This window comes from Lithobates pipiens, unplaced genomic scaffold (genome assembly GCF_037356315.1).
Source record: "Lithobates pipiens isolate NorthernLeopardFrog02 unplaced genomic scaffold, aLitPip1_a1.2 Scaffold_13, whole genome shotgun sequence".
NCBI classification, from domain to species: Eukaryota; Metazoa; Chordata; class Amphibia; order Anura; family Ranidae; genus Lithobates; species Lithobates pipiens.
In genome coordinates, this window is record NW_027507718.1 from 332,086,114 (window position 1) to 332,112,234 (window position 26,121).

At 42.8% G+C, this 26,121-nt stretch overlaps 1 protein-coding gene across 1 annotated transcript in view; it reads left to right on the forward strand.

The window, feature by feature from the left end:
* The first annotated feature begins 1,713 nt into the window (after nucleotides 1–1,713).
* LOC143975044 (uncharacterized) overlaps nucleotides 1,714–26,121 on the forward strand; it is a 28,693-nt gene continuing 4,285 nt past the window's right edge. Inside the window, exons 1-6 of the mRNA XM_077476986.1 lie at nucleotides 1,714–2,056; nucleotides 6,606–6,682; nucleotides 7,762–7,817; nucleotides 8,853–8,922; nucleotides 15,768–15,859; nucleotides 21,144–21,216. Of these exons, the coding sequence (XP_077333112.1) occupies nucleotides 1,797–2,056; nucleotides 6,606–6,682; nucleotides 7,762–7,817; nucleotides 8,853–8,922; nucleotides 15,768–15,859; nucleotides 21,144–21,216 (628 nt within the window). The 5' untranslated portion in view covers nucleotides 1,714–1,796. The remainder of the gene's footprint in view (nucleotides 2,057–6,605; nucleotides 6,683–7,761; nucleotides 7,818–8,852; nucleotides 8,923–15,767; nucleotides 15,860–21,143; nucleotides 21,217–26,121) is intronic.

Sequence of the window (26,121 nt, forward strand, 5' to 3'; positions counted from 1 at the left end):
CCCCCCCCCCTCAAGAAAAGATGTGAAATTGGGAGGGTCTACCCTGAACTTTCATTATGCAAATGAAAACCGTTTTTCATTATCATTAGGACGTGAGGGTACCAGGTCTGTGAGATCGTAGAGCTTAGACGCTCTCCACTAACTGTTCGAATGTACCCGGCTGTGTATGCAACTTCTCTGATATGTTTGATCTGTACATGTAATACCTTCACCTATGTTTGTACCGTGGGGTTCCCTCCCCGTGTTTGGTGATTAATAAAACATTATATTTGAAAAAAAAAAGAAATGCAGCCTGATTAGTGCCAATTAGATGCAGCTATAACAGTGCCCATGAAATGCAGGCTTACCTGTGCCCATGGAATACAGTCTGATCACACTTCTGCTGGGGCTGGTCTGCTGGTCCTGGGGTCTGGCTGCTAGAGTCTAGCTGCTGGGGCCAAGGGTTTGGCTACTGGAGCTGAGCTGCTAGGCTGCTGGGGTCTGGCTCTTGGGTCCAAGCTGCTGATCCTGAAGTTTGGCTGCTGGGGCCAAGGTTCTGGCTGCTGGTCCTGGGGCCTGGCTGCAATGGGAGCAAGGGTCTGGCTGCGGGAGCTGGGCTGCTGGTCCTTGGGTCTGGCCGCTGGTGCCAGTGAGCCATCAAAGTCAGAGAATTCCCCAGAAGGAAGGGGTGGGTAGAGGCAGAGAGAAAACTGAGCGCAATGATCTGCAGACTGTATCAATTAAAATAAAAGAAAAAACTTTCCCCAGTCAAACGGACTCTTTCTCCACTTTTGGGCGCCGCCGCGCAGTAATCACCTGTGCAACAAGTACATCACAGTCCCCGTCTGCCCGGCAGAATGCTATACTAGAGGCCTAGACTTTCATGTACTTGTCGCACAGGTGCTTACTGCGCGGCGGCACCCGAAAGCGGAGAAAGAGTCTGCTTGACTGGGGAACGTTTTTTTATTTTATTTTAATTGCTAAAGCCTGCAAATAATGCCACTCAGTCTTCTCTCTGTCTCCTTCCTTCCCTGTTGAATAAGCTGGACCGAACTAAAAAAAAAAAAAAGTACCCATACAGCAGCCAAAGTAGGCTGGGGACAGCAGTATGGGCTGTCCCCCTCTCAGCCTCAGCTCACAGCGCCTGGGTGCACCCATTCAGGATCGGACTTGCATCCGCCTGTCACTCAGCTATAGACAGAGCAGCCCGAGCAGCCGTACTCCATTTGCCCTCTTGGGCTGCTCTGTCTTCTGTCTGTGGCTGAGTGACAGGCCCAGCCAGGAGATCACCAGGCGCTCGCGGTTGTCCAGGAGCCCGCAGCCAAATGCCAGAGAATCCAGTGACTCGCGGGAGACTTGGGATGTCTGGCACTAGAGTGTGGAGAGTATGAGTAGTGATTTGCAAATGTATTTTTCTTAGATGAAGGGAAAGGGAAGGGATTTTAAACATAGAAATATAAATTGAGTTCTGTTTCAAGTTTACTGGCAATTTTTACTTTTGTTTTCATTTCAAATGCTAGTATATTTGCTTGGTATCATCGATACATTTTACATTAGAGAATTTTTATTAATAATTATCTGTCTGTACTCAGCCTGTCTACTTAGTTTTCCCTTTGCTTAGTAATGGATATGTAGTGTTTGCTTGAATATGCCTTTTGATGTAGTTGTCACTAAGTAACAAGTGTCAATTACCATGCAGTAGTGTTGCCTGGCAGCAAATGACAACAGAGCTGAACATTGTAAGGAAGAATAGTGACAGTGGAAACACTTGTTAGACTATCCTCTGTAGGCACCACTGGCTCTTTTAGCCTCCCAGCATGGCCAGCTATTCCGTTTACCACAATGCCAATTTTCAGTCATTTGTTCGGCATAACTATCGTCAAGGTACTCCTGTGCAGACAGAATATGAGGAGATCAGACACAGAGCGCAGCTACAGCACAGTCAGCAGGCAATTCGAAAAGCCAGAAGTGCCACTGTGTATGCTGGTGAATACAGAAGTAAGGACCTGGATGAAAACTGTCAGCCAGTAATGAGACCCAGCTCGCCCACAAGGATGAACAAACCTCACCCGCCTGAGTAAGGTGTACCCTTCACTGTTTCATGTGTGTGATAACTTCTACCCGTGGCAGAGAAAATAATTTGCACACTAGAGGGAAGTGGTTCCAAAGTGCAATGTGCAACACAATCCACAGGGATTAGGTATCTGCCATAATGCTACCTACCATTAGCCTAGCTGGGAACTAGAGGGTTGTACTACTACCAGGCGAGGTGAGCATTTAGAAAATTCCATGCAAATTCTAACAAGGAGAAACTAATGACAAATTGTTAAAGCATAACTAAACCTAAGAACAAAATATTGATATATTGCAGATGATTTTATTTATTATAGGTGCTTATGTGGCGCCATGAATTTAGGCAGCACTTTACACATACAGTATATATTGTACATTCACATCAGTCACTGGCCTCAAGGAGCTTACAATCTAAGGCCCATAAACTAAGATTCATACACACACTCGGACCAATTTAGACAGGAGCCAATTTACCTACCAGCATGTCTTTGGAGTGTAGGCTGAAGCTAGAGTATCTAGAGGAAACCCACACTGGCACAGGGAGAACATGCAAACTCCAGGCAGGTAGAGCAGTGGTTGGAAATCCAAATCCATAACCCTAGTGAGGCTAAGCAGACGTGCTAATCACGTAGCCACTGTGCTAACAATCCTTAGATGTGGTGGCTACATTCCTATTCATTTTTCAGACTAAAAACATTTTCAGTCATCAAATTGGTGATGTTCCCATATGTATGAGAAAGGGATAACAATGGATATTACAAAATTACCCCTAGTGGGAAAGGCTTTACTGGCTGAGTTACCAGCATATACCTCTGGTGAGTTCATTCATTTCAGCTGGTGGTGGATTCACGTGGGGGTTGGGTTGACCGTTTGAAGTTTTTTTCACATTGGTTCAAGATTTCACATTAATGCAAGAATTGGAAATATTTTTACAAGTATCATGGACTTTGTTTACACCATATGCATTTATAAGATTTTTAGATATAGGATGTTTTTGCACCTTTATATGTATTTACTAGAAATGTAATATTTTTATTGATCTTAGTATTACTGATCCACATTTGTGTTTTGCATTTATCTGACTCACCTTATCACCTATATGATTTATTATGGATATATATATTTTGCAGATTTGAGTGGCACTAGCGCTGTTCTCAAGCACAACATATTTCACAGTTGATTTTATATTAATCAAACAGCAGCTGTGCATTTTAGAGTTTAAAGAATTTTCTATTTACATTTTTGGCCCAGTTCTGCAAGCATCTTTATCCACTAGACTAAGTCTGAATTGTTGATATGTTTGGAACTGATCTTGTGACTGGCAGCCTCTGTCCTACCCCTTTCAGGGGTAAGCGCTACATTAAGGCTACTTTCACATTGAGACGTTTTTCAGGTGCTAAAGGGCTAAAAATAGCACCCATAAAGCGCCTGAAAAAGGCCTCACCTTCAGCCCCAGAGAGCCCGAGTGCTGGTGCGGGAGCAGTGAGTACACCGCTGCCCCACCGGCCCTGCCATTGGAATCAATGGGCACCGCTGCTGAAGCGCCTGCAAAGCGATTTGTCAGCGGTGCTTTGCAGGTGCTATTAACCCTTTATTCAGCTGCTAGCTGGGGGTAAAAATGCCCTGCTAGTGGTCAAAAAGTACCGCTATTACAGTGGTAAAACGCTGCTAAAATTAGCGGTGCTTTACCGCTAACGTCCCAGTGTGAAATTAGCCTTAAGGAGTTGTAAAGTCCGAAGTTTTTTTTTTAACTTAATGCATTCTATGCATTAAAATAAAAAAAACCTCCTGTGTGCAGCAGTTTCCCCAACCCCATCTCTGTCCAGTCATCCGTGTATCTCCCCCTGATTGGCTGAGACACAGCAGCTGCGCCATTAGCTTCCAGGGCTGTCAATCAGTCAGTTAGCCAATCAGGAGAGAGAGGTGGCGAGGCCGAATGGCAGCTCCGTGTCTGAATGAACACATGGAGCTGCAGCTTGGCTCGGGTGCCCCTATAGCAGTGATGGCGAACCTTGGCACCCCAGATGTTTTGGAACTATATCTCCCATGATGCTCAACTACAATGCAGAGTGCATTAGCATCATGGGAAATGTAGTTCCAAAACATCTGGGGTGCCAAGGTTCGCCATCACTGCCCTATAGCAAGCTGCTTGCTGTGGGGGCACACTCCACAGGAGGGAGGGGCCAGGAGCACCGAAGAGGGACCCAAGAAGTGGAGGAGAATCCAGGCTGCCCTATGCAAAACCACTGCACAGAGCAGGTAAGTATATTATGTTTGTTATTTCTTTTTTTTGTTTAAACAAGACATTACATTCACTTTAAGGCCTCTTCCACACATGCGGACAATTGAAAAACTGTCATCAGCTTTTCATCCATTTTTCAATCCTCTAGCTTAAGTCCTTAACAACTTGAGTCCGGGAGCCATTTTTTCATGCAAAAACAGATCAATTGTCCGTTTACATCAGTTTTTCATCCAATTCGTTCTTTCTTAACAGAAGAAAAATAGGGCTTAAATCCATCCCAAAAATGGATGTTGATGTAAGCGGATATGAATGGATTATCGTCTATTTACATACATTTTTCCATAGAGATGCATTGATGTCTGTTTTTTATCCATCAACGGACTGATGAAAAACACAGACATCCCAACCTGCAAAAAACTCATTTCAGGGAGGCCACGCTCCACCCCGACAACGCCCCCCCCTATTCATAATAAAATACTGTGCAGGGTCCCTGGTGGTTGTGTAGGGTCCTTGGTGGCTGTGCGGGGTCCTGGGTGGTTGTGTAGAGTCCCTGGTGGCTGTGTGGGATCCCTGGTAGCTGTGTGGGATCCCCGGTGGCTGTGCGGGGTCCTGAGTGGTTGTGTAGGGTCCCTGGTGGTTGTGCGGGGTCCCGGGTCCCTGGTGGGTGTGTGAGGTCCCTTGTTCAGCCTAGGCCAAAACACAGCACCGTGTGTATGTGAGGGGCTGATATATAATATATACAGGTGTAGGTGTGGGGGTGACATATATACAGGTGTGAGTGTGTGGGGGGGTGACATATATATATATATATGTATATATATATATATATATATATACATACATATATATATATATATATATATATATATATATATATATACATATATAAAAGCAGAAGAGGGATTGCTGCACAAACAAAAGTAAATTTTGGGACAGACTCGATTGCTGGCACACCTGTTTCACTGACAGTGTGTGCATCTCACCTACTACTTTCATATATATATATATATATATATATATATATATATATATATATATATATATACACACAGGTATGAGGGGGCTGACATAGATACAAGATTGAGGGGGGGGGGGGGGGGCTGAGTGTGTACAGGTGAGATGGCCAGTGTGCGGATTCGGTAGGATGGCCAGTGGTAAGGCTCGAGGAGGGGGCCCAGGCCTAAAAGTTTCTGATGGCTGCCCTGTTACTGTATATGCTGCATTCCTATCTATTACATTGTTTCATTGTTTTGTAGCTATCTCTAGGGACTATAGAACTCCTTCCCTCAATGTTTTAGAGAAGAGGAAAGGTGAAGGTCTTTATGATCCCATCATAGGATGACATCTATGGCCCTCTTCATAAATACAGTGAAATGAGTTAATGTAGCCACTCAGAGACAGAAAGTGTGTTATTCACAGGAATTGCTGAACAGAAAACAAATGCTGCCACCTGATCTTCAATATTTTATGACTTTGCACTTGAGTTTAGATTTTTAAGGCTTGTGATGCCATTTACTAATTGAGGATGCCCCATGTACCGATGCATGCTTTCAATGCCTGAAGTACCAGCTTGACTTACCCTCCATGATTTGCCCAAGCACTATGCTATGGCTTTTGTAAGTGTGCCTAGCCCAGTGATGGCGAACCTTGGCACCCCAGATGTTTTGGAACTACATTTCCCATGATGCTCATGCACTCTGCAGTGAAGTTGAGCAACATGGGAAAAAATACCTATTACAGATGTATTTGTTTGTGTATACATTTAAACATATCTGAGAGTTGTTGGCATCAGTTTGAGATTTTTCTGACATCATTCAGAATTCATTGACAATTGACCCATCATCCTGACCTGCATTTGATCTGTTTTAAGCAGATTTTACAATTTTATAGACTTGTACGGGACCACAAAGCCTATCTGAGACTGCTGTAAGCAAAAGCTCATTAACATAGGCCCCTTAAAGTAGTAGTAAACTCTGTAGCTTTATTGTTACCTACAGGTAAGCTTATAATACAGCTTACCTGTAGGTTAAATGAATATCTCCTAAATGGTGCTCTGTGCTGCGATTGTGACTACCATGCATGGGAGTGACATCATTGTGGCTCGGCTATTCAAGCGGCCGCAGCCCATGAACCCGTAAGGAAGACCAGGTGAAGATGGAAGTCTCTGCAGTGGTGACAGCACTCTGCTGGGGGGCTCAGTGTGCAATGCAAACTAGAACATTATTCCTTTACCTTGCAGAGAGGTTTTGTTTTTTTAAACATTTACTACGAACTGGATATTTACCCAAACTTATTCTTTGGTGTATTTCAGGGTATTTTTGGTCACCACGCTACATAACCTGCCTGGATATTACAACTGTAAGAAAGGAAGCTCTTCAAAAGAAAAAGGTACACAAATGTGCATCCACCTATATTCCATTTTACACAATTGCACATTATTTCCTGGAGAAATTGTGTCTCCTTTTTTTTTCCATATCTATGTCTTCTTGACTGCCTACCAGTGGTGGTGCATCCATAAGGGCGCACAGGCACTGCCCCCTCTCTCCAGCCACCCCCTCTATCACCAATAGATAGATTCATTGCATGAATCTACCCATGACCACCGCTGCCACCCCCTATTCAGGCAACCGGCCCCTTTTCGGGCAGCAGGTGCCTGAATTACAGTGGTGGGCGGTGTTTTTGAAGTACCTAACTAGAGCCATAGGCTCTAATAGGCATCAAAAAAGGTAAACAGCGAGCGCCATGCTTGGCACTTTCAGTTCACCCAGCTGTGTTAGAAAAGCGAATGAATATTTGCTTTCCTAAGACTAAACTGCCTCTCTGCCAATCAGGTACTCAGGTCTGTTACCCGTCACCTGATTGGCTGAAATGACAGGGGCTGTGATTGGATGCCTATCAGGTATTCAATCATAGGAGAGCACGGGAGGAGAGGACAGCAGAAGAAAATCGAAGACATCGCTCGCCGCCGTTAGTGCCGGGCAGACGGTGGGCGGGGGGCACAGTGGCAGAATTCGATGGGCACAGTGGGAGCATTTGATGGGCACAGTGGGAGCATTTGATGGCACAGTGGCAGCATTTGATGGGCACAGTGGGAGCATTTGATGGGCACAGTGGGAGCATTTGATGGCACAGTGGCTGCGTTTGATGGGCACCGTGGAGGCAATTGAAGGGTTTTTTTTCAGAATTTTTCAGTTTGTTTGCACCCCCCCAAAATTTTGAGCACCAGCCGCCACTGCTGCCTACTGTCTACCAACAGTTACTCTTATCACATTTCAGTAGCTCACTTGTAGGAATACAGAAATAACTTTGTGAAGGTGCCTGTAATAGGTGTGCTGTTGGAAGTTATTTTAAACTGTCATATATACCAAGAAATCCAGATTAAGAAGAATTCTGTACCAGTTATTATTTTACAATAATTCATTGATGGATAGCTACTGGGTGAGATTTTTTTATTTTACAATTTGCAGGAAATGCCACTGTAAAGAAAGACCTGAGAAGGACACTCTATGAGGACAACAAGCAGGTATAGTACAGATGTGCCAGTCTTGACAGCTGCCATCATTATATATCTATGTTAATATGCTAACTATTCAAATTTACACCTACATTTCGAAATATTATATTGTTCTTTTTAGTTGAATTGAAAGCTCATCCCTGATGTTCAAATTCCTCATTAAAAGCGGGCTTTTCATTATTACGTTATGGAAACTAATGCCAGCCATACACGGTTCGAATTTCGAAATAATTTTCGTATGAATTTCGCACCATTAGTGGGCTGCAGCAACAGCCGATTTTCGTGCGGAAATCAAATTTGAGGAATCGGACATGTTGGAAATTTTTTGAAAAACAAACAATTTTCTAATCAATGATGGGAGAATCGTGCGAGAAATGTAATAAGAAAAGAAAATTTACGGAGAGAAAAGAAGATTCCCGGCCATGAAAATTATTTTCTGTAGCAACAGGAGGTGAAATTGATGGCTTGGTCGGCCGAATTTTGAAAATCAATGGTGGCACCATTGGATCACAAGAAAAACGAACTTTCTGATTTTGAAAAGAAATTCGACCGTGTATGGCCTGCATAAGTACTTCACTAGGCTATTCAACCTTGAGCATATGCTTAATCACCAACACATTCTTGTTTGTAAGCTTTTAAACATATTGCTTTAAACGCTTTTGTCCTTTACAAATGTGGTCTATTGCTATTGCCTGACTCTACTTTGTCTCAACAGTGTTTTTATAAAATTTTAATTTACTGCAGTAACCCATAACAACCAATCAGAATTCACTCTACTGAAGTCAGAAGAGTATAATATAGGTTTTTATTGGTTACTATGACTTACTGAACTTACAGTACAACCACTCACTCATATATATAAAGAATTGGTCTGGCTATACACCCATAAAAAGTGCTAGTTGCTTTTTGAAACATTTACATGTATAGGCCTTGCATAGTCCTGTAAAGTTAAGAGTGTCACAGAAAAAAATATATATTTATGAAGCGTGTACCTAAAAGGACTTTACAGTAGTATCTAGCATTCTACTATAATTTTTTCCATAGGTCCATATTTTCCGTGATACGGATTCCAATGCAGCAGCTCAGGCTTGGCTAAAACTTGCCAGTGATAGAGGTAACAATTATTTGAACATTTGGAAATTAGGAAAGGCCTCCTTTTTATTAAACTACATACAGTATAGTGGCTATACTCATGAAATCTAGATAGTCCAATGACAGGAACATAAGAATAGATTGGATGATTTATGGGATTATTTAATCAGTTAAAATGTTACTAAACCCAGGACCCTGCATTCACTATATCTGGTCTCCCTCAGTACACAGAACATGGAAATGCAATTATTTTAATAAATATAAACTGCTAAATACTTTTTCCCATCAGCAGTATATAGCAGTCTTGTGACTTCTATCAGTGTCTGGTTAAAGTTCGTAGGAGGAGTTTTCATTCTCCTCTGACTGTCCTATGAGGCTGCATGACCACTGACCTTCTGTCTGGACAGTGCTGATTGATAATCACATGCACCCTCCCAAAAAATAAAACTCTCTAACAATATACATCACACTGAGCATGTGCAGAGTGCCCCAAAGGCTCCGTACTAACAGGAGATGGATTGGGGGCTATGGAAGAAGGAGGAGCAGAGCAGACAGGATCAAACAACCTTTATACACATTGTGCAGGATTAACCCCATAGGTTCCACAGTGAGTATAACAAGCATGCTTTACTGCGTCTACAGACTGATTTTACTGTTGTGGGTTTAGTAACACAAAGTTTTATTTACGCAATGAACATTTACTGTGTTTCTGTATACCTCACCAACTTCAGGGGTGAATAGAGATCTATCCTTTCAGCAGGTGAATCTTTTTCATGTTTTCTGCTGTCTTATAGGTCATAAAAACCCAGTTTACAGACTGCCATTAATGAAGCTGAAATTTACATGCATGAGCAAAAGAAACAGAAGTGACATCCTTTTTTGGATGGCTGTCTGTTTCATTCTGATAAGGGACAATCAAGGCAGACAATGTCAGCTGTGCTGTATAATTTGCTGCCCCACAGTGCTCTGGGAGTCTTTTGTCATGTATGAATTGGGCCCAATTAGCCATTTTCCATACCTGATGTCATGTGACTCATTAATGTTACAATGTCTCAAGTGTGAATGGGGAGCAGGTGTGTTAAATTTGGTGTTATCGCTCTTACTCTCTCGTACTGGTCACTGGAAGTTCAACATGGCACCTCATGGCAATCAATGCATTTTTAATTGCACTGATCGCTGTATATATGTGAATGGTCCCAAAATCACGCCAAAAAGTGTCTGATCTGTCTGCCATAATGTCGCAGTTACGATAATGGCTGATCACTGCCATTACTAAAAAAAAAAAAATATATATATATATATATATATATATATAAATTAATAAAAATGCCATAAAACTATCCAATATTTTTTAAACGCTATAACTTTTGCACAAACCTATCAATAAAATATGTAGAAGAATACGTATCGACCTAAACTGAAGGACATTTTTTTTTAACCACTTGCCGACCGCCGCACGACGATGTACATCGACAGAATGGCACGGGCAGGCATAAGGGCTTACATGTACGTCCTTGCCTGCCCGCCGGTCGGGGGCCCGATCGGGCCCCCGCCCGGTGCCTGCGGCGGTCGGTATTCGTTCGGGAGCGATCCCGGACGAGGGGACGGCCATTCATTCATGGCCACCCCCTCGCGATCGCTCCCGACGAATGAAAATGTCCCGTGACATCATTTCCTCTCCTGTAATGTAAACACAGGAGAGGAAGTTATGTATTCTCTCCTCCGTGTCGGTATTTTTCGTTCCGGCACCAAGGAGAGAGGTTCGGTGAGTTGCACCAACACACCACACATACAGTAGAACATGCCAGGCACACTCACACCCCCCCTTTACCCCCCGATCACCCCCCAATTACCCCTGCCCCCCCCAGATAGTATGGCTGAATTCGTGTCGCACCCGCCGCACCCGCCGCAAATTCGCACGGGACCCTTTTTTTGGCCCGCAGCAGAATCGGATCGCATGGGTGTTCACGAGTTTGCAGATCGCACTGCGATATGCGAACTGATCTGGGGGTGTCATTAACATTTCACTGACACTCCCAGCAGTTCGCATAGGGCAGTGTGAACTGCCGCCGGGAGGCATGCAATGCTGCGGGAACCCGCCGCGGATTCATGGCGTTCCCGCATCGCTCCAGTGTGAACCCAGCCTAATAAGCGATAGTTTTTCTGATCGCTGTATTAGTGTCACAGGTGACGCTAGTTAGGCAGGTAGGTATTTAGGTTCGCCGCAGCTTTTTATAGTGCCAGGGACCCCCATATACTACCGCATAAAGCCCCCTGATTGCCCCTTAGTTAACCCTTTCACCAGTGATCACCATATAACTGTTACAGGTGACGCTGGTTGGTTAGTTATTTTTTTATAGTTTCAGGGCACACGCCATTTATTACCTAATAAAGGTTTAACCCCCTGATCACCCGGCGGGTGTCATTTGTGACTGTAATAACTGTTAGGGCAGTTAGGGTTAGCCCCCTTTAGTTCTAAGGTACCCCCCTAACCCCCCCAATAAAGGTTTAACCCCGTGATCACCCCCCGTCGCCAGTGTCACTAAGGCTGGGTTCACATTGCAGCGGTTTATGAGAACGGATGCAAATCACATCCGATCTCTGTGCGATTTGAGTTCAGCCATACAGATAGTATGGCTGAATTCGTGTCGCACCCGCCGCAAACTCGCACGGGACCCTTTTTTTGGTCCGCAGCAGAATCGGATCGCATGGGTGTTCACACCATGCGATCCGAGTTTGCAGATCGCACTGCGATATGCGAACTGATCTGGGGGTGTCATTAACATTTCACTGACACTCCCAGCAGTTCGCATAGGGCAGTGTGAACTGCCGCCGGGAGGCATGTGATGCGGGAACCCGCCGCGGATTCGTGGCGTTCCCGCATCGCTCCAGTGTGAACCCTGCCTAATAAGCGATCGTTTTTCTGATCACTGTATTAGTGTCACAGGTGAAGCTAGTTAGGCAGGTAGGTATTTAGGTTCGCCGCAGCTTTTTATAGCGCCAGGGACCCCCATATACTACCGCATAAAGCCCCCTGATTGCCCCCTAGTTAACCCTTTCACCAGTGATCACCATATAACTGTTACAGGTGACGCTGGTTGGTTAGTTATTTTTTTTATAGTTTCAGGGCACCCGCCATTTATTACCTAGTCTCACTAGTGTACCCCTAAATTTAGGTGTGTCTACTTTCCAAAATGGGGTCATTTGGGGGGGGTTTGTGCCATCTTGGCATTTTATGGCCTTCAAAACTGTAACGCCCTTAGAAAGCCTGAAGGCGGTGCTTGGTTTTCGGGACCCCGTACACGGCTAGGCTCCCAAAAAGTCCCACATATGTGGTATCCCCGTACTCAGGAGAAGCAGCAGAATTTATTTTGGGGTGTCATTTCACATATGCCCATGGCATGTGTGAGCAATATATCATTTAGTTACAACTTTGTGAAAAAAAAAAAAAAGTTTGTAATTTTCCCGCAACTTGTGGCAAAATATAAAATATTCCATGGACTCAACATGCCTCTCAGCAAATAGCTTGGGGTGTCTACTTTCTAAAATGGGGTCATTTGTGGGGGTTTTGTGCCATCTTGGCATTTTATGGCCTTCAAAACTGTAATAGGTAGTGAGGAGTGAAGTCAAATATTTACGCCCTTAGAAAACCTGAAGGCGGTTCTTGGTTTTCGGGGCCCCGTACACGGCTAGGCTCCCAAAAAGTCCCACATATGTGGTATCCCCGTACTCAGGAGAAGCAGCAGAATTTATTTTGGGGTGTCATTTCACATATGCCCATAGCATGTGTGAGCAATATATCATTTAGTGACAACTTTGTGAAAAAAAAATAAAAAAAAATTAAAGTTTGTAATTTTCCCGCAACTTGTGGCAAAATATAAAATATTCCATGGACTCAAAATGCTTCTCAGCAAATAGCTTGGGGTGTCTACTTTCTAAAATGGGGTCATTTGTGGGGGTTTTGTGCCATCTTGGCATTTTATGGCCTTCAAAACTGTAATAGGTAGTGAGAAGTGAAATCAAAAATTTACGCCCTTAGAAAGCCTGAAGGCGGTGCTTGGTTTTCGGGGCCCCGTACGCGGCTAGGCTCCCAAAAAGTCCCACATATGTGGTATCCCCGTACTCAGGAGAAGCAGCAGAATTTATTTTGGGGTGTCATTTCACATATGCCCATAGCATGTGTGAGCAATATATCATTTAGTGACAACTTTGTGTAAAAAAAAAAAAAAAAAATTTTTTTTTGTCATTATTCAATCGCTTGAGGCAAAAAAATAAAATATTCAATGGGCTCAACATGCCACTTATCAATTTCCTTAGGGTGTCTACTTTCCAAAATGGGGTCATTTGGGGGGGTTTTGTACTGCCCTGCCATTTTAGCACCTCAAGAAATGAGATAGGCAGTCGTAAACTAAAAGCTGCGTAAATTCCAGAAAACGTACCTTAGTTTGTAGATGTGACAACTTTTGCGCAAACCAATAAATATACAATTATTGACTTTTTTTTTACCAAAGACATGTGGCTGAATACATTTTGGCCTAAATGTATGACTAAAATTGAGTTTATTGGATTTTTCTAATAACAAAAAGTAGAAAATATCATTTTTTTTCAAAATTTGCGGTCTTTTTACGTTTATATCGCAAAAAATAAAAATCGCAGAGGCAATCAAATACCATCAAAAGAAAGCTCTATTTGTGGGAAGAAAAGGATGCAAATTTTGTTTGGGTACAACATTGCATGACCGCGCAATTACCAGTTAAAGCAGCGCAGTGCCAAATTGTAAAAAGACCTCTGGTCATTTACCAGCAAAATGGTCCGGTCTGAAGGTGGTTAAATATATTTTTGGGTGATATTTATTATAGCAAAAAGTAAAAAATAATGCGCTTTTTTCAGAACTGTCGCTATGCGTTTCTTTATAGTGCAAAAAATAAAAAACGCAAAGGTGATCAAATACCACCAAAAGAAAGCTATATTTGTGGGAAAAAGGGATGTCAATTTTGTTTGGGAGACACGTCGTATGACCGTGCAATTGTCAGCTAAATCGACGCAGTGCCAAATCACAAAAAAAGCTTTGGTCCGGGGCTTAAGTGGTTAAGGTCATGGAGTGGCCTTACTCTTAAAGAAAATTTATGGAGGGAGCTGAAACTTCGAGTTGCCAAGGGACAGCCAAGAAACCTTAAGCCCCCGTACACACGGTTGGACATTCTGACGGAAAATGTCCGATTGGACCGTGTTGTCGGATAATCCGACCGTGTGTGGGCTTCATCAGACTTTTTCCGTCGGAATGTCTGACCAAAAAAGTTGGAGAGCTGGATATAAAATTTTCCCACAACATGATCCGATCGGATTTTATCGTTTATCGTTTGTAGAGAATTCCGATCGGACAAAGTGCCACGCATGCTCAGATCAAATTAAGAGACCAAAGCTATTGGCTACAAGCCTGAACATAGTCCCACCTTAACAAACGAACGTCATCACGTTCCAAACATTTGGATTTTCTTTGTCCGACCGTGTGTATGCAACACCAGTTTCGGACAAAATCCGTCGGAAAAAATCAGACGGATTTTGTGGTCGGAATGTCCGACCGTGTGTACGGGGGCTAAGGATTTAGAATAGATCTGTAAAGAAGAGTGCATCAAAACCTGGTAATCAACTACCAGAAACATCTTACCTTTGTGCTTGCTAACAAACGTTTCCCCACCAAGTACTGTCATGTTTTGCTTGGGGATTAAATACTTATTTTATATATATATATATATATATATATATATACACACACACACACACACGTAAAATATCATTGTACAAGAAAAAACATTAATGCCGCATACACACGACAGGACTTAAGTCCGGCAGACTTTCGACGGAGTTCTGACGGAGTTCTGACAGAATTCTGACGGACTTTCCGAATGAACGGACTTGGCCACACACAATCACACCAAAGTCCGACGGATTCGAACGTGATGACGTATGACTGGACTAGAATAAGGAAGTTCATAGCCAGTAGCCAATAGCTGCCCTAGCGCCGGTTTTAGTCCGTCAGACTAGCACACACACGAGCGGATTTCTGGGTCCGGCAGAGTTCTGTCGGAAAAATTTGAAACATGTTCCATTTCTAAAGTCTGTCAGACTTTTGCAAATCAAAAGTCCGCTGCAGCCCACACACGTTCGAATAGTCTGCCGGAATCATTCCGTCAGACTTTTGATGTTGAAAAGTCTGGTCGTGTGTACGGGGCATAAGGCTTTCCATTAAATGTATGCTCCAGTTAAACTTGAAAATGAAACTTTGAGATGGGGGGAAACAGACTATCAGTTTATTATTTCACTTTTCCATCCAGGCAGTAATGTAGAGCAGTGGTTTTTGAACCTTGTCCTCAAGAACCCCCAACAGGCCATGTTTTGGGAATTTCAATTAGATAAAATAGCTGTCCAAAATACCAAGCCATTGATTCTGATTTAAAATTACATGTGCAAGATAAAGGAAAACCTGCAAACATGGCCTATTGGGGGTACTTGAGGACAGGGTTGAGAACCACTGATGTAGAGCACCTGTCCACTCACCTGTAATCTGATAACCCTGGAATGCATGTTTGTGTGCAAGTAAACTATTCTTAAGTACAAAAATTGAGGTTTCTTCCAGAAATGTAATCTGTCTCAGATGTTTGAATGTCTGGGGGATATACAGTAGAAAGCAGAGTAAGAAAGAGGGGATGTCGCAGCACTGGAAGCACACTCTTAGTGACCCTGTGAGGTGTCCTCTGGATTCTGACTGTGGTGAAGAACTAGACACAGCTGCAGTATATGCTGAATACCAAATTTGTATTATTATTGCTGCTCAATTCTACTTGTTTATTCTGATCAAAAATCCAGATTGTGATGCTATCATGAAAATGATAAAATTTGTAAGTTCGAAACAGGAAGAGAGCATGAACACAGAGAAAGGAAGGAACACCCTCTATCAGGTAAAAGCTTAATATTGCTAAAAATCATTTGCTTGGTACTAGGGATGCACCGATTAAGAGTATGATTGCTGATACTTTTTCTTAAAGTGGTTGTAAACCCTCCCCTGCAACTTTGTCCCATGTGAATCAGCATAAAAAACCCTAATGAACACTGCTTGTAGATATCTCCTTACTTGCTTAGTATTGTTGTAATCCTTTTTGTTCTTTAGAATGATGTCACTGAGCATGCCCAGATCTCCCCTGATTTATGGCACACTCTCTATGTCTTATCTATCTGTTATCAAGACTTCCTAGGGCACACAGCTCTGAACTCCCAGCAGGTTTCTAATCACTCAGAGCTTCCTTCTACACACCATGTTATCATGTGACCTCACATACAGTGTAAACCAGGGAATGGGACAGCAGTACTGCAGTCTTATCAGCTGAAGCTGATAGGACTCATACAGGCAAATGCTAGGTAATCATCACAAGTAAATACTATGAAATAAACAAGTCAGCTATGAACAGGGAGGCAGGGTTGCCATAGAAACGTTGGATTGAGAAGGAGGCTTGGTTAACAGTACAGGAAGTGCTCAGTGTAAGGGCAGAAATACACTCCACTGTGGACTCAGAAAACAATACTTAAGATGGCGCTGCCTAACCCCTGGAAACACGTTTTTTAAAGTTTCTTTAAACAGTAAGTAACATGCGATTTGGGCTAGATTAGTGGCTCAGTCTGATAATTACTTATTATAATGGACTAAATGAAAAGAAGCATCCGAGTGGGAGAGTTTACTTCCTCTTTAAGTACTGGCCGATACTAATACCTATTTTTAGTGTCATGTGACAGTTTTCTTTTAGGGCTCATTCACACCATAAATGCATGAAAACCACACAGATTTCGCTTGCAGAGACATCAGTTCCACATCAGTTTTCACGTGCAGGTCAGTGAGATTTTACAGCCTGTTCCCATATGTGCGGGCTGACCGCAGTGCGTTTTGAAAAAGAGTGTGCAATTTATTTTTTTGCAATACTTTGTTTTATTTTAGAGACAACTCACATAAAATACAGAAATCACTGACAAACTTGTTAAAATATATCATCAATTAGAAAATCATATTATTTGGAAAGCAAATGAAGTCATGAGCAGCACACAGGTCTTTAATAGAACGTTCTGGGAAGCCCGTCACTAAACAGTCTCTGCACCCGTGAGATTTCTTTTTTACCCGGTGGATACCGGGTGAATGAAAAACATAACCAGAGAGAAAATAAAAAAAAGAGATGACAGAATGAAGGAGAGAGGAAGAAACAGAAAAAGGGAAGAGAGAGAGATAAAGGGAAAAAAAAGGGGGTATGGTGGGGTGGGTAAGGGGATCCAGTCAAAACTACCACCCCAACAGATCCAGGAGCTCCCCAGTACAATCCCCAATTAGGATAAATTAATTCAGCAAGGTCTTTTACTCATCAGAGTATATAAATTGCCAATAGAGACACTTTTTGAGGAATGTATCACGGAGACCTCTCTCATGGGCCACCAGATCCTCCAACTCATTTAATTTGGCGACTCTTTTCAACCAGACATCTATGGGTGAAGCCTGTCTGTTTCCAAAACAGCAGGATGCAGCTTTTTGCCGTGGTAACCAAGAGAGGTAAGATGGATCACCTATAAGTCTTACCAGAGAAACTGTGATGGTGCAGAAGGAAATGCGCAGGGTCCTTTGGTAGAATACGGTCCGTACATTTTTGAGTTATGAGATTTGCCCAATAAGGTTGCAATATGTGGCAGGACCAAAAAATGTGAAGAAGGGAACCAGCTGTGTGATTTCTAATCCCATGCCCTACAATTCGCATTGGAATCACACCGGAACCGCTGATTGAAATCACACCGGATGGGCTTTGAAATCGCACTAAAAACTGGCCTGCACATATGTGAACCAAATCTGAAGGTATCGGTTTTAGCAAATGCTTAGTATCGACACCGATACCGAGCAACGCTACTTGGTACTTGAAATTGGCAAATCTGTAAAACTGACCAGGCCAGCCACTGTCATTTTTGGAATTTTAAAAATATTATAAATTTGGTATGCCCAATAGGCTTTGTTGTGTACACTCTATATTTTAACAACTTCGAAACCAGCAAATATACCCCCTTTCTGCCGAGGTAAATTGTCAGCTTTCAGTGCTGTCACCAGGGCCGTTTTTAAGGCAGGGCAAAAGGGGCAGCTGCCCTGGGCCCTGTCATTGTTGTGGGGCCCAAAGTAGTGGCCTCATACTTGCCAACTATCCTGGTTTAAATTCCGTCGTCCTTTGAGGTTTTAGTCCTGTGCTGTGTCCCAATATCACAGTGTGAAGTGCTGGTACTAATGCTGCCCAGCTCTGCCCTATTGTTGTGTACAGATGACTCACTTGCAGACCCTGTGTTTGCATGTAAATTACTTCCATTGATATGTAAATAGTGGCAACATTCATATGTAAATAGCGGAGGCCGGTGGCACTGATATGTATATCATGTCCCCCTGAGGTCATATTCACAGTAATCTCTAACAACCAATCAACAAGCAGAAATCATGTGCTGTAACCTCTAGCAACTAATCAGTGAGCCGTAATGTGTGCTGTAACCTCTAGCAACCAGTCAGTGAGCGGTAATGATACACTGTAACCTCTGGCAACCAATTGCAATAGCTGCCTGATCTGATTAAGTAAACTGATTTTGAGTCTAGCTGCTACTTATTGTATGTCTCAGAGCAGGTGCAGAGCAAAACTGCATGGGTTGGGGGCTGGGGGCAAGAAAAGTTTTGCCCAGGGTCCAATCAATATTAAAGACGGCCCTGGCTGTTACACAGCACTTTTGAATGACAAAAACTAAATTTAGCCCAAAATATATTCTGCTAAAATTCTTTGGTGAAAATAACCCAAATCATTGTTTATTATATAGCCTGCAGGGAAGTTATAGAGTCCACTTTTTGGAATGTAGAAAGTCAAAGGTATTTAGTAAGAGACATGGTTAGTTTTTTTTAAAGTTATTTCTTTATTTTCTTTTTTTTTTAAATCAATTTATATATATATATATATATATATATATATATATATATATATATATATATATATATATATATATATAAAAATATATATATTTTTTTTTTCATACTGTCACCAGTGCAGTCCAACGTCACCATATAACTGGTATGGCAATGATCAGAGACACTGACTGGTGACAGTATGAACATTTTTTTTATTTTTGTTTATTATTTTTTATTATTTTTTTATTAAAACACTTTGACCAGAGCAATATTATCATAGTAGCATTGCACTACCTCGGAGAAGTGACCAGTTTTTTTACACATTATGTTTGCTTATAGCAGCAAATTTTATTGCTATATGCAAGCATTTTACTGAATGAAATCAATTCATTCAGTTTGTTTTGTTGTGATTAGCTGTAATTGGCCACATCTAATCGCATGGTACGATGAGCTGTGATTGGCCCAGTCTGTACCATGTGATCACTGGGACCAATCGCAGCTGGCAACACATTTGAACAAAATGGATGGCTTGAAAGGAAGCCACCCATTGTTTTCAACTGTCATGTGACCCGCTGTGATTGGTTACAGCGGTCACATGGTACCGGCAGCAGGCCTGTACAGTGATCAGTCATCGACTGTGTCCCGTGGATGCAGCTGGTGACAGATCATGCTGCAGCATGGCCCCCTGGGGGTGTGCAAGGCATGATCTGGGATCGACGAGATGCTAGCCCCAGAGTTAAAACTCTATAAAAAAAGAGTTTACAAAAAAATACGATGACTGTCATTGAGGCCTTGATTTACCATAGAACAGTGAGCAATACAGATAGAAATTTAACACTAGCAAAGCATCAATCGTTTGGGTGAATCTTGCTAGCAAAAATGCAAAACTGTATCATGGCAGCATATGTGTGGTAGTCTGCTGCCATGGATTGTCGCCAGGAGGACGTGCATTTGTATAAAATACTTGTCATAATTTTGCACCAGAAAAGTGTTTTATAACCACAGCAAAAGAATTGCCAGATCATTTGCTATGTATATATACATAATTTAAAAGCAGACCTCCTAACAATCTTTATTAGCACAGAACTGTCCGTGTTCTCTCCTGGCATATGGAGTGGGATTTAATAGCCATAGAATCCTAAGATATTGCATACTGTTTATTTTTTTCACAAAACTTTATTGAAATGTCACAAGTGATATTTCAATTCAGCCTATTTACGACAGAAGTGTTGCAATGCGGTTGTTTGCTGTGGTGTGACTTGACAGCATAGGAAACAAGATATTTTACATTATCTATGCTTTGGAGCTGTGCTGGAATTAGCTGCCAGTGTAGCCCTAACACATCTGTTGTGAATCTGTTCTAAAGCTGAACCCTAAGCAGATAAAAAAAAAAAAAAAAACAGATCGTAAGTGCAAACACCATCTTCAAAAGATGGAAAAACTCAAGTTGCATTATAATCACAGGTTGTTCACCTTTAAGGGTTTAGAGAATTTTTACAGGGTAGTAAAAAAGACAAAAAAGCAAACAAAGCAAAATAAAAAACAAAACAAAAAACACACAGACCCTAAGTCAAGGCATATGCTTGGTTCAAGACTATTCTAAGCAATACACACAAGTAAATGAGGAAGAATCCCATTAAGGTATAAGTGTTGCGCTGCCTACAGAGGGATATTCCAGGTGAGGGAGGAAGGGGATGGAAGAGTAATGCCGCGTACGCACGTCCGGACTTTTCGACGGACTAGGACCGACGGAACGAATCCGCCGGACAATTTGATTGTGTCTGGGCTTCATCGGACCTTTGCTGTCTAAAAATCAGACGGACTTTAGATTTAAAACATGTTTCAAATCTTTCCGACCGACTCGAGTCCGGTCGAAAAATCTGTTTGTCTGTGTGCTAGTCCGACAGACGAAAACCGACGCTAGGGCAGCTATTGGCTACTGGCTATGAACTTCCTTATTGTAGTTCGGTCATTACGTTTGAATCCGTCGGACTTTGGTGTGATTGTGTGTGGCCAAGTCCGTTCATTTGGAAAGTTTGCGGGATCTCCGCCGCAAGTCCGTCGGGAAGACCGTCGGACCTAGTCCGTCAAAGTCCAGTCGTGTGTACGCGGCATAAAAGGAGAGCATAGTGGAACCTAAAGAAGTGTAGACGTAACAATCCAAAAACAAAGAAAATACATTTTCACTTAAAATTCTTTTTTTTTTATTTTTTTATTGAATTTCTGCTTTAAAATCCTTTATAAAATGTACTCTACAATTATTATTTTTTTACTTTTCCAAACAGAGGTTATCAGAGAAAGTGAAACCTGAATTCAAATCTTTAGCACAACAGTGGCTACTGAAGGCTGGACCACAAGGTAATCATTATGGCAATAACTACAATACTGTAGGAATCACATGTAAGGCCTGTACTATTTAACCACTTAAGGACCGCCGCATAATAATTAGTCGGCACAATGGCATGGACAGGCACAAGCATGTACCCATACGTGCCGGCCTTCCAGCGGGTGGGGGGTCCGATCGGACCCCCTTCCGCTGGCTGCGGCGGTCCGTTTCGCTTCAGGAGTGATCCGAAGAGGAAGTGATGTCACTTTCCTCAAGGTGGTCTTTTTGACCGGACGGCGAGGAGAGAAGACATCATAGTAAGTGTGCACCAACACTACACTGAGACTTAGGTACACATAGGCACACTTTCACCCCCAGTCACCCCCCGATCTCCACCCCCCCTCCCAGTCTCAGTGTCACTGATTGCAGTGATCATTTATTTACTGACCAGTGATCACCGTATAAGTGTTACGGGTGACTCTGGTTAGTTTGCTTTTTATAGCAACAGGGCACCCACCATTTATTACCCAATGAAGGTTTAACCCCCTGATCACCCGGCGGGTGATATCAATTAGGTTTTAGGGTCAGATAGGGTCTGCGTCGCCCCAGGCAGCGCTAGGTTAGTGCCAGTACCGCTAACACCCACGCGCAAAGCATACACCTCCCGTAGTGGTATAGTATCTGAACAGATCAATATCTGATCTGATCAGATCTATACTAGCATCCCCAGCAGTTTAGAGTTCCAAAAAAAACGCATTGTTAGCGGGATCAGCCCAGATACCTGCTAGCACCTGCGTTTTGCCCCTCCACCCAGCCCACCCAAGTGCAGTATCGATCGATCACTGTAACTTACAAAACACTAAACAGATAACTGCAGCGTTCACAGAGTCAGGCCTGATCCCTGCGATCGCTAACAGTTTTTTTGGTAGCGTTTTATATTTAAATCCTGAAGGCGGTGCTTGGTTTTCGGGGTCCCATATGCGGCTAGGCTCTCAAAAAGTCCCCCAAATGTGGTATCCCCGTGCTCAGGAGAAACAGCAGAATGTATTTTGGGGTATAATTTCACATATGCCCATAGCATGTGTGAGCAATATATCATTTATTGACAACTTTAACCACTTAAGGACCGCCGCATGCCAATGTACATCATCACAATGGCATGTACAGGCACAAGCACGTACATGTACGTGCTTGCCTTCCAGAGGGTGGGGGGTCCGATCGGACCCCCTCCCACTGGATGCGGCGGTCCGTTTCGCTTCAGGAGCGATCCGGGATGAGGGGACGGCCGTTGGTTTCTGCCCATCCCCTCGCAATCGCTCCTGGCGAATGAGAAGCTTCCTCCCGCTGTGTATAGTAAACACAGGCAGGGAGGAAGTGATGTCATTCTCCTCGGGGCGGTCTTTTTGACCGGACTACGAGAAGAAGACTGAAAGTAAGTGTGCACCAACACTACACTGACATGTAGGCACACATAGGCACACAACCCCCTGATTGCCCCTAGTTAACCCTTTCACCCCCTTTTGCCAGTATCACTAAGCGATCGTTTTTCTGATCGCTGCATTAGTGTCACTGATGCCGCTAGGTAGCTAGTTATTTTTTTAGGTTCACTGCCAGGTTTTTATAGCGCTAGGTACCCCGATATACTACCCAATAATTGTTTTAACCCCCTGATTGCCCCTAGTTAACCCTTTCACCCCCTTTTGCCAGTGTCACTAAGCGATCATTTTTCTGATCGCTGCATTAGTGTCACTAGTGTCGCTAGGTAGCTAGTTATTTTTTTAGGTTCACCGCCAGGTTTTTATAGCGCTAGGTACCCCCATATACTACCCAATAATGGTTTTAACCCCCTGATTGCCCCTAGTTAACCCTTTCACCAGCGATCACCGTATAAGTGTCACTGGTGACGCTGGTTAGCTAGTTAGTTATTTAGGTTCCCCGTCAGGTTTTTATATAGCGCCAGGGACCCCCATATACTACCTAATAAAAATTTTAACCCCCTGATTGCCGCTAGTTAACCCTTTCACCAGTGATCACTGTATAAGTGTTACGGGTGACTCTGGTTAGTTAGTTTGCTTTTTATAGCATCAGGGCACCCACCATTTATTACCCAATAAAGATTTAACCCCCTGATCACCCGGCGGGTGATATCAATTAGGTTTTAGGGTCAGGGTCTGCGTCGCCCCAGGCAGCGCTAGGTTAGTGCCAGTACCTAACACCCACGCGCAAAGCATACACCTCCCGTAGTGGTATAGAATCTGAACAGATCAATATCTGATCTGATCACCGAGATCAAGCAGGGTTTACAATGGGGCGACAGGCATCTGACGCGACTAGAAGGGTGATTGATGTGGTGTGCCATGCGAGATCCTGTCGGACGCCTTCTCTGCTCCTTTCTTTGGATGCGGAGAAGGCGTTCGACAGGATACACTGGGGCTATATGAGTTCTGTTCTGCATAAATTCAGATTTGAAGGCCCTATCCTTACAGCAATACTGGCCCTTTATTCTACCCCTTCCGCTAAAGTGTATACCTCTGGTATCCTATCTGAATCATTCAATATCACGAATGGCACACGGCAGGGGTGCCCCCTTTCCCCCTCAATTTTCAATTTATTGATTGAACCCCTAGCGGAAAAAATTAGGTCACACCCGGGCATTCGGGGTTTTACCTTCCGCGGCAAGGATCATAAAATAAACCTTTTCGCTGACGACATTATTTTGTTTCTTACGTCCCCAAAGACATCCTTGAAATATGCCCAGACGGTTTTAGATAATTTCAGTCGTATCTCGTACTATAAAATTAATGATACCAAGTCCCTTGTCCTCCCTCTAGTTATCCCACAAGAGTTAAAACTTCAATTACAGAAATTTTTCCCTTACTCATGGAAAGAAGATAGCATAACATACCTGGGCCTCCAAATTACGGCAGACCCAAATAGATTGGCAGATACCAATTATCTTCGGCTGCTCCAAAAGCTGTCCGCTGAGACCAAACGTATCTCTAAAACAGAACTAACTTGGTCAGGGCGTCTGGCCTCTTTTAAAATGCTATTACTCCCACAGATTCTCTATGTGTTCCGTACGCTACCTATTCCTATTAAGGCCATATATCTTAAGTCACTCAACTCGCTCCTCAACAACTATATCTGGCAACAGAAGAAACCTAGATGCTCTAAGGCTTTATTGATAAAACATAGAAGAGTAGGGGGCATGGGCCACATCGAGGTACAGGATTACTTTCAGGCTGTCGTACTCACCCAACTTAAAACTTGGTTTAACAAACAAGCACCTGCCCCTTGGCGGGATATTGAACAAACCATGTCCCCGACGGGAGACCTTCTTACTTTGTTGTGGCTTGACCGCTTGAAACCCTTCCCTCTACATTATTTACCCCTAACAATTCAGGCGTCTCTTTGGGCATGGAGGGGTCTCGGGCGGATTGAAAACACAGAATTGGGAGAAGTCGAGATACCTTTAAGCATTGAGATACTCACTATGGCTATTCCCAATCTTTCCCTTCAGAACTGGCAAACTAAGGGTATTACTTTAATATCTGATCTGCTCTATGTAGGGAAAATTAAAGATTTTAATACTCTTAGGGCGGAATACGGTCTTGAGGCAGGGGAGATGTATAAATATGGCCAAATATCGCATTTTCTACGCTCATTACCAACGTACCAGTTATACCTACCAGAAGAGATCTGGAAATTCTATATGCATAAATGTACATCAGTAAAGGGAGTCTCCCTCTTTTACGGCCTCCTCCAGCATAAAAATGTTTTCACCAGGTCCTCCCCATATTTAAAGTGGGAGGGAGACTTGGGGAAAGTGTATTCACCGAAACAGTGGCAATATGCCATTAACTCAATTTACAAAGCCTCTAGATGCGTCAACCACTGGGAGCTACACCAAAAAATATCCTTACGGTGGTACCTTACCCCGTATCGGATGTCCAAATTTTCCACTAAACATTCTAATTTGTGCTGGAGGGGTTGTGGGGGAGTGGGTACTCTCAAACATGTTCTCTGGTCTTGCAAAAGCTTGACCAGCTTCTGGAACAGTGTGTTCAGATTGTTATCCTCCTTTACCGGAATTATCTCTTCCTCCGAGCCAGGCCTAGCCCTACTAAATTTAGGAATAGAGGCCTATCCCCTCCAGTACCGTACGGTTGTAACACACGTTCTCTTGGCGGCCAGGTCCCTTATAACTCGAAAATGGAAATCAGACCAGATCCCCAATCTTTCAGAAGTACTTACTATTGTTAAAACTAATTGTGTATATGAAACTCTATTGCTACAAAGATTGGGAAATGGTATGAAACGTACTGATAATTGGAAACTATGGAAACTTAAATATCATTGAGCTACTTCTGTATTGGTGATTTACATTATTATTATGCTTACAACATCGGGTCCATCTCAATTCCCCTTATCCCTTAACCTTTCCTCTCCCTCTCCATCTCTTCTTTATTTCTCCTGGAATTCTCTGCTGGTTCCTTCCCTTTTTCCCTCTCTCTTCTTTTGGTTTTTTCCCCTTAAACTTCATTTTTGTTCTATGTTTTCTATGATTTTAGTTTATCCCCTTCTCGATAGAGATACGAATGGATAGACAACAGATACTAAATATGGTTTAGTAATAGTATACAGGATGATATGTTAAAACTCTTCTGTTATTTTGGAACTTCAGAGGTTATTTCAAAATGCCCATTTTCCTAATCTGTCTAAACCTATGATTGTACCATATGTTACTGTTCACCCTGTAACTTCTTTTTTTTTTTTGGAAGATGTATATTCTTGTCCTTATATTTCTGTCATGTGAAAACCTTTAATAAAAACAAATAAAAAAAAATATATATATCTGATCAGATCTATACTAGCGTCCCCAGCAGTTTAGGGTTCCAAAAAAACGCATTGTTAGCAGGATCAGCCCAGATACCTGC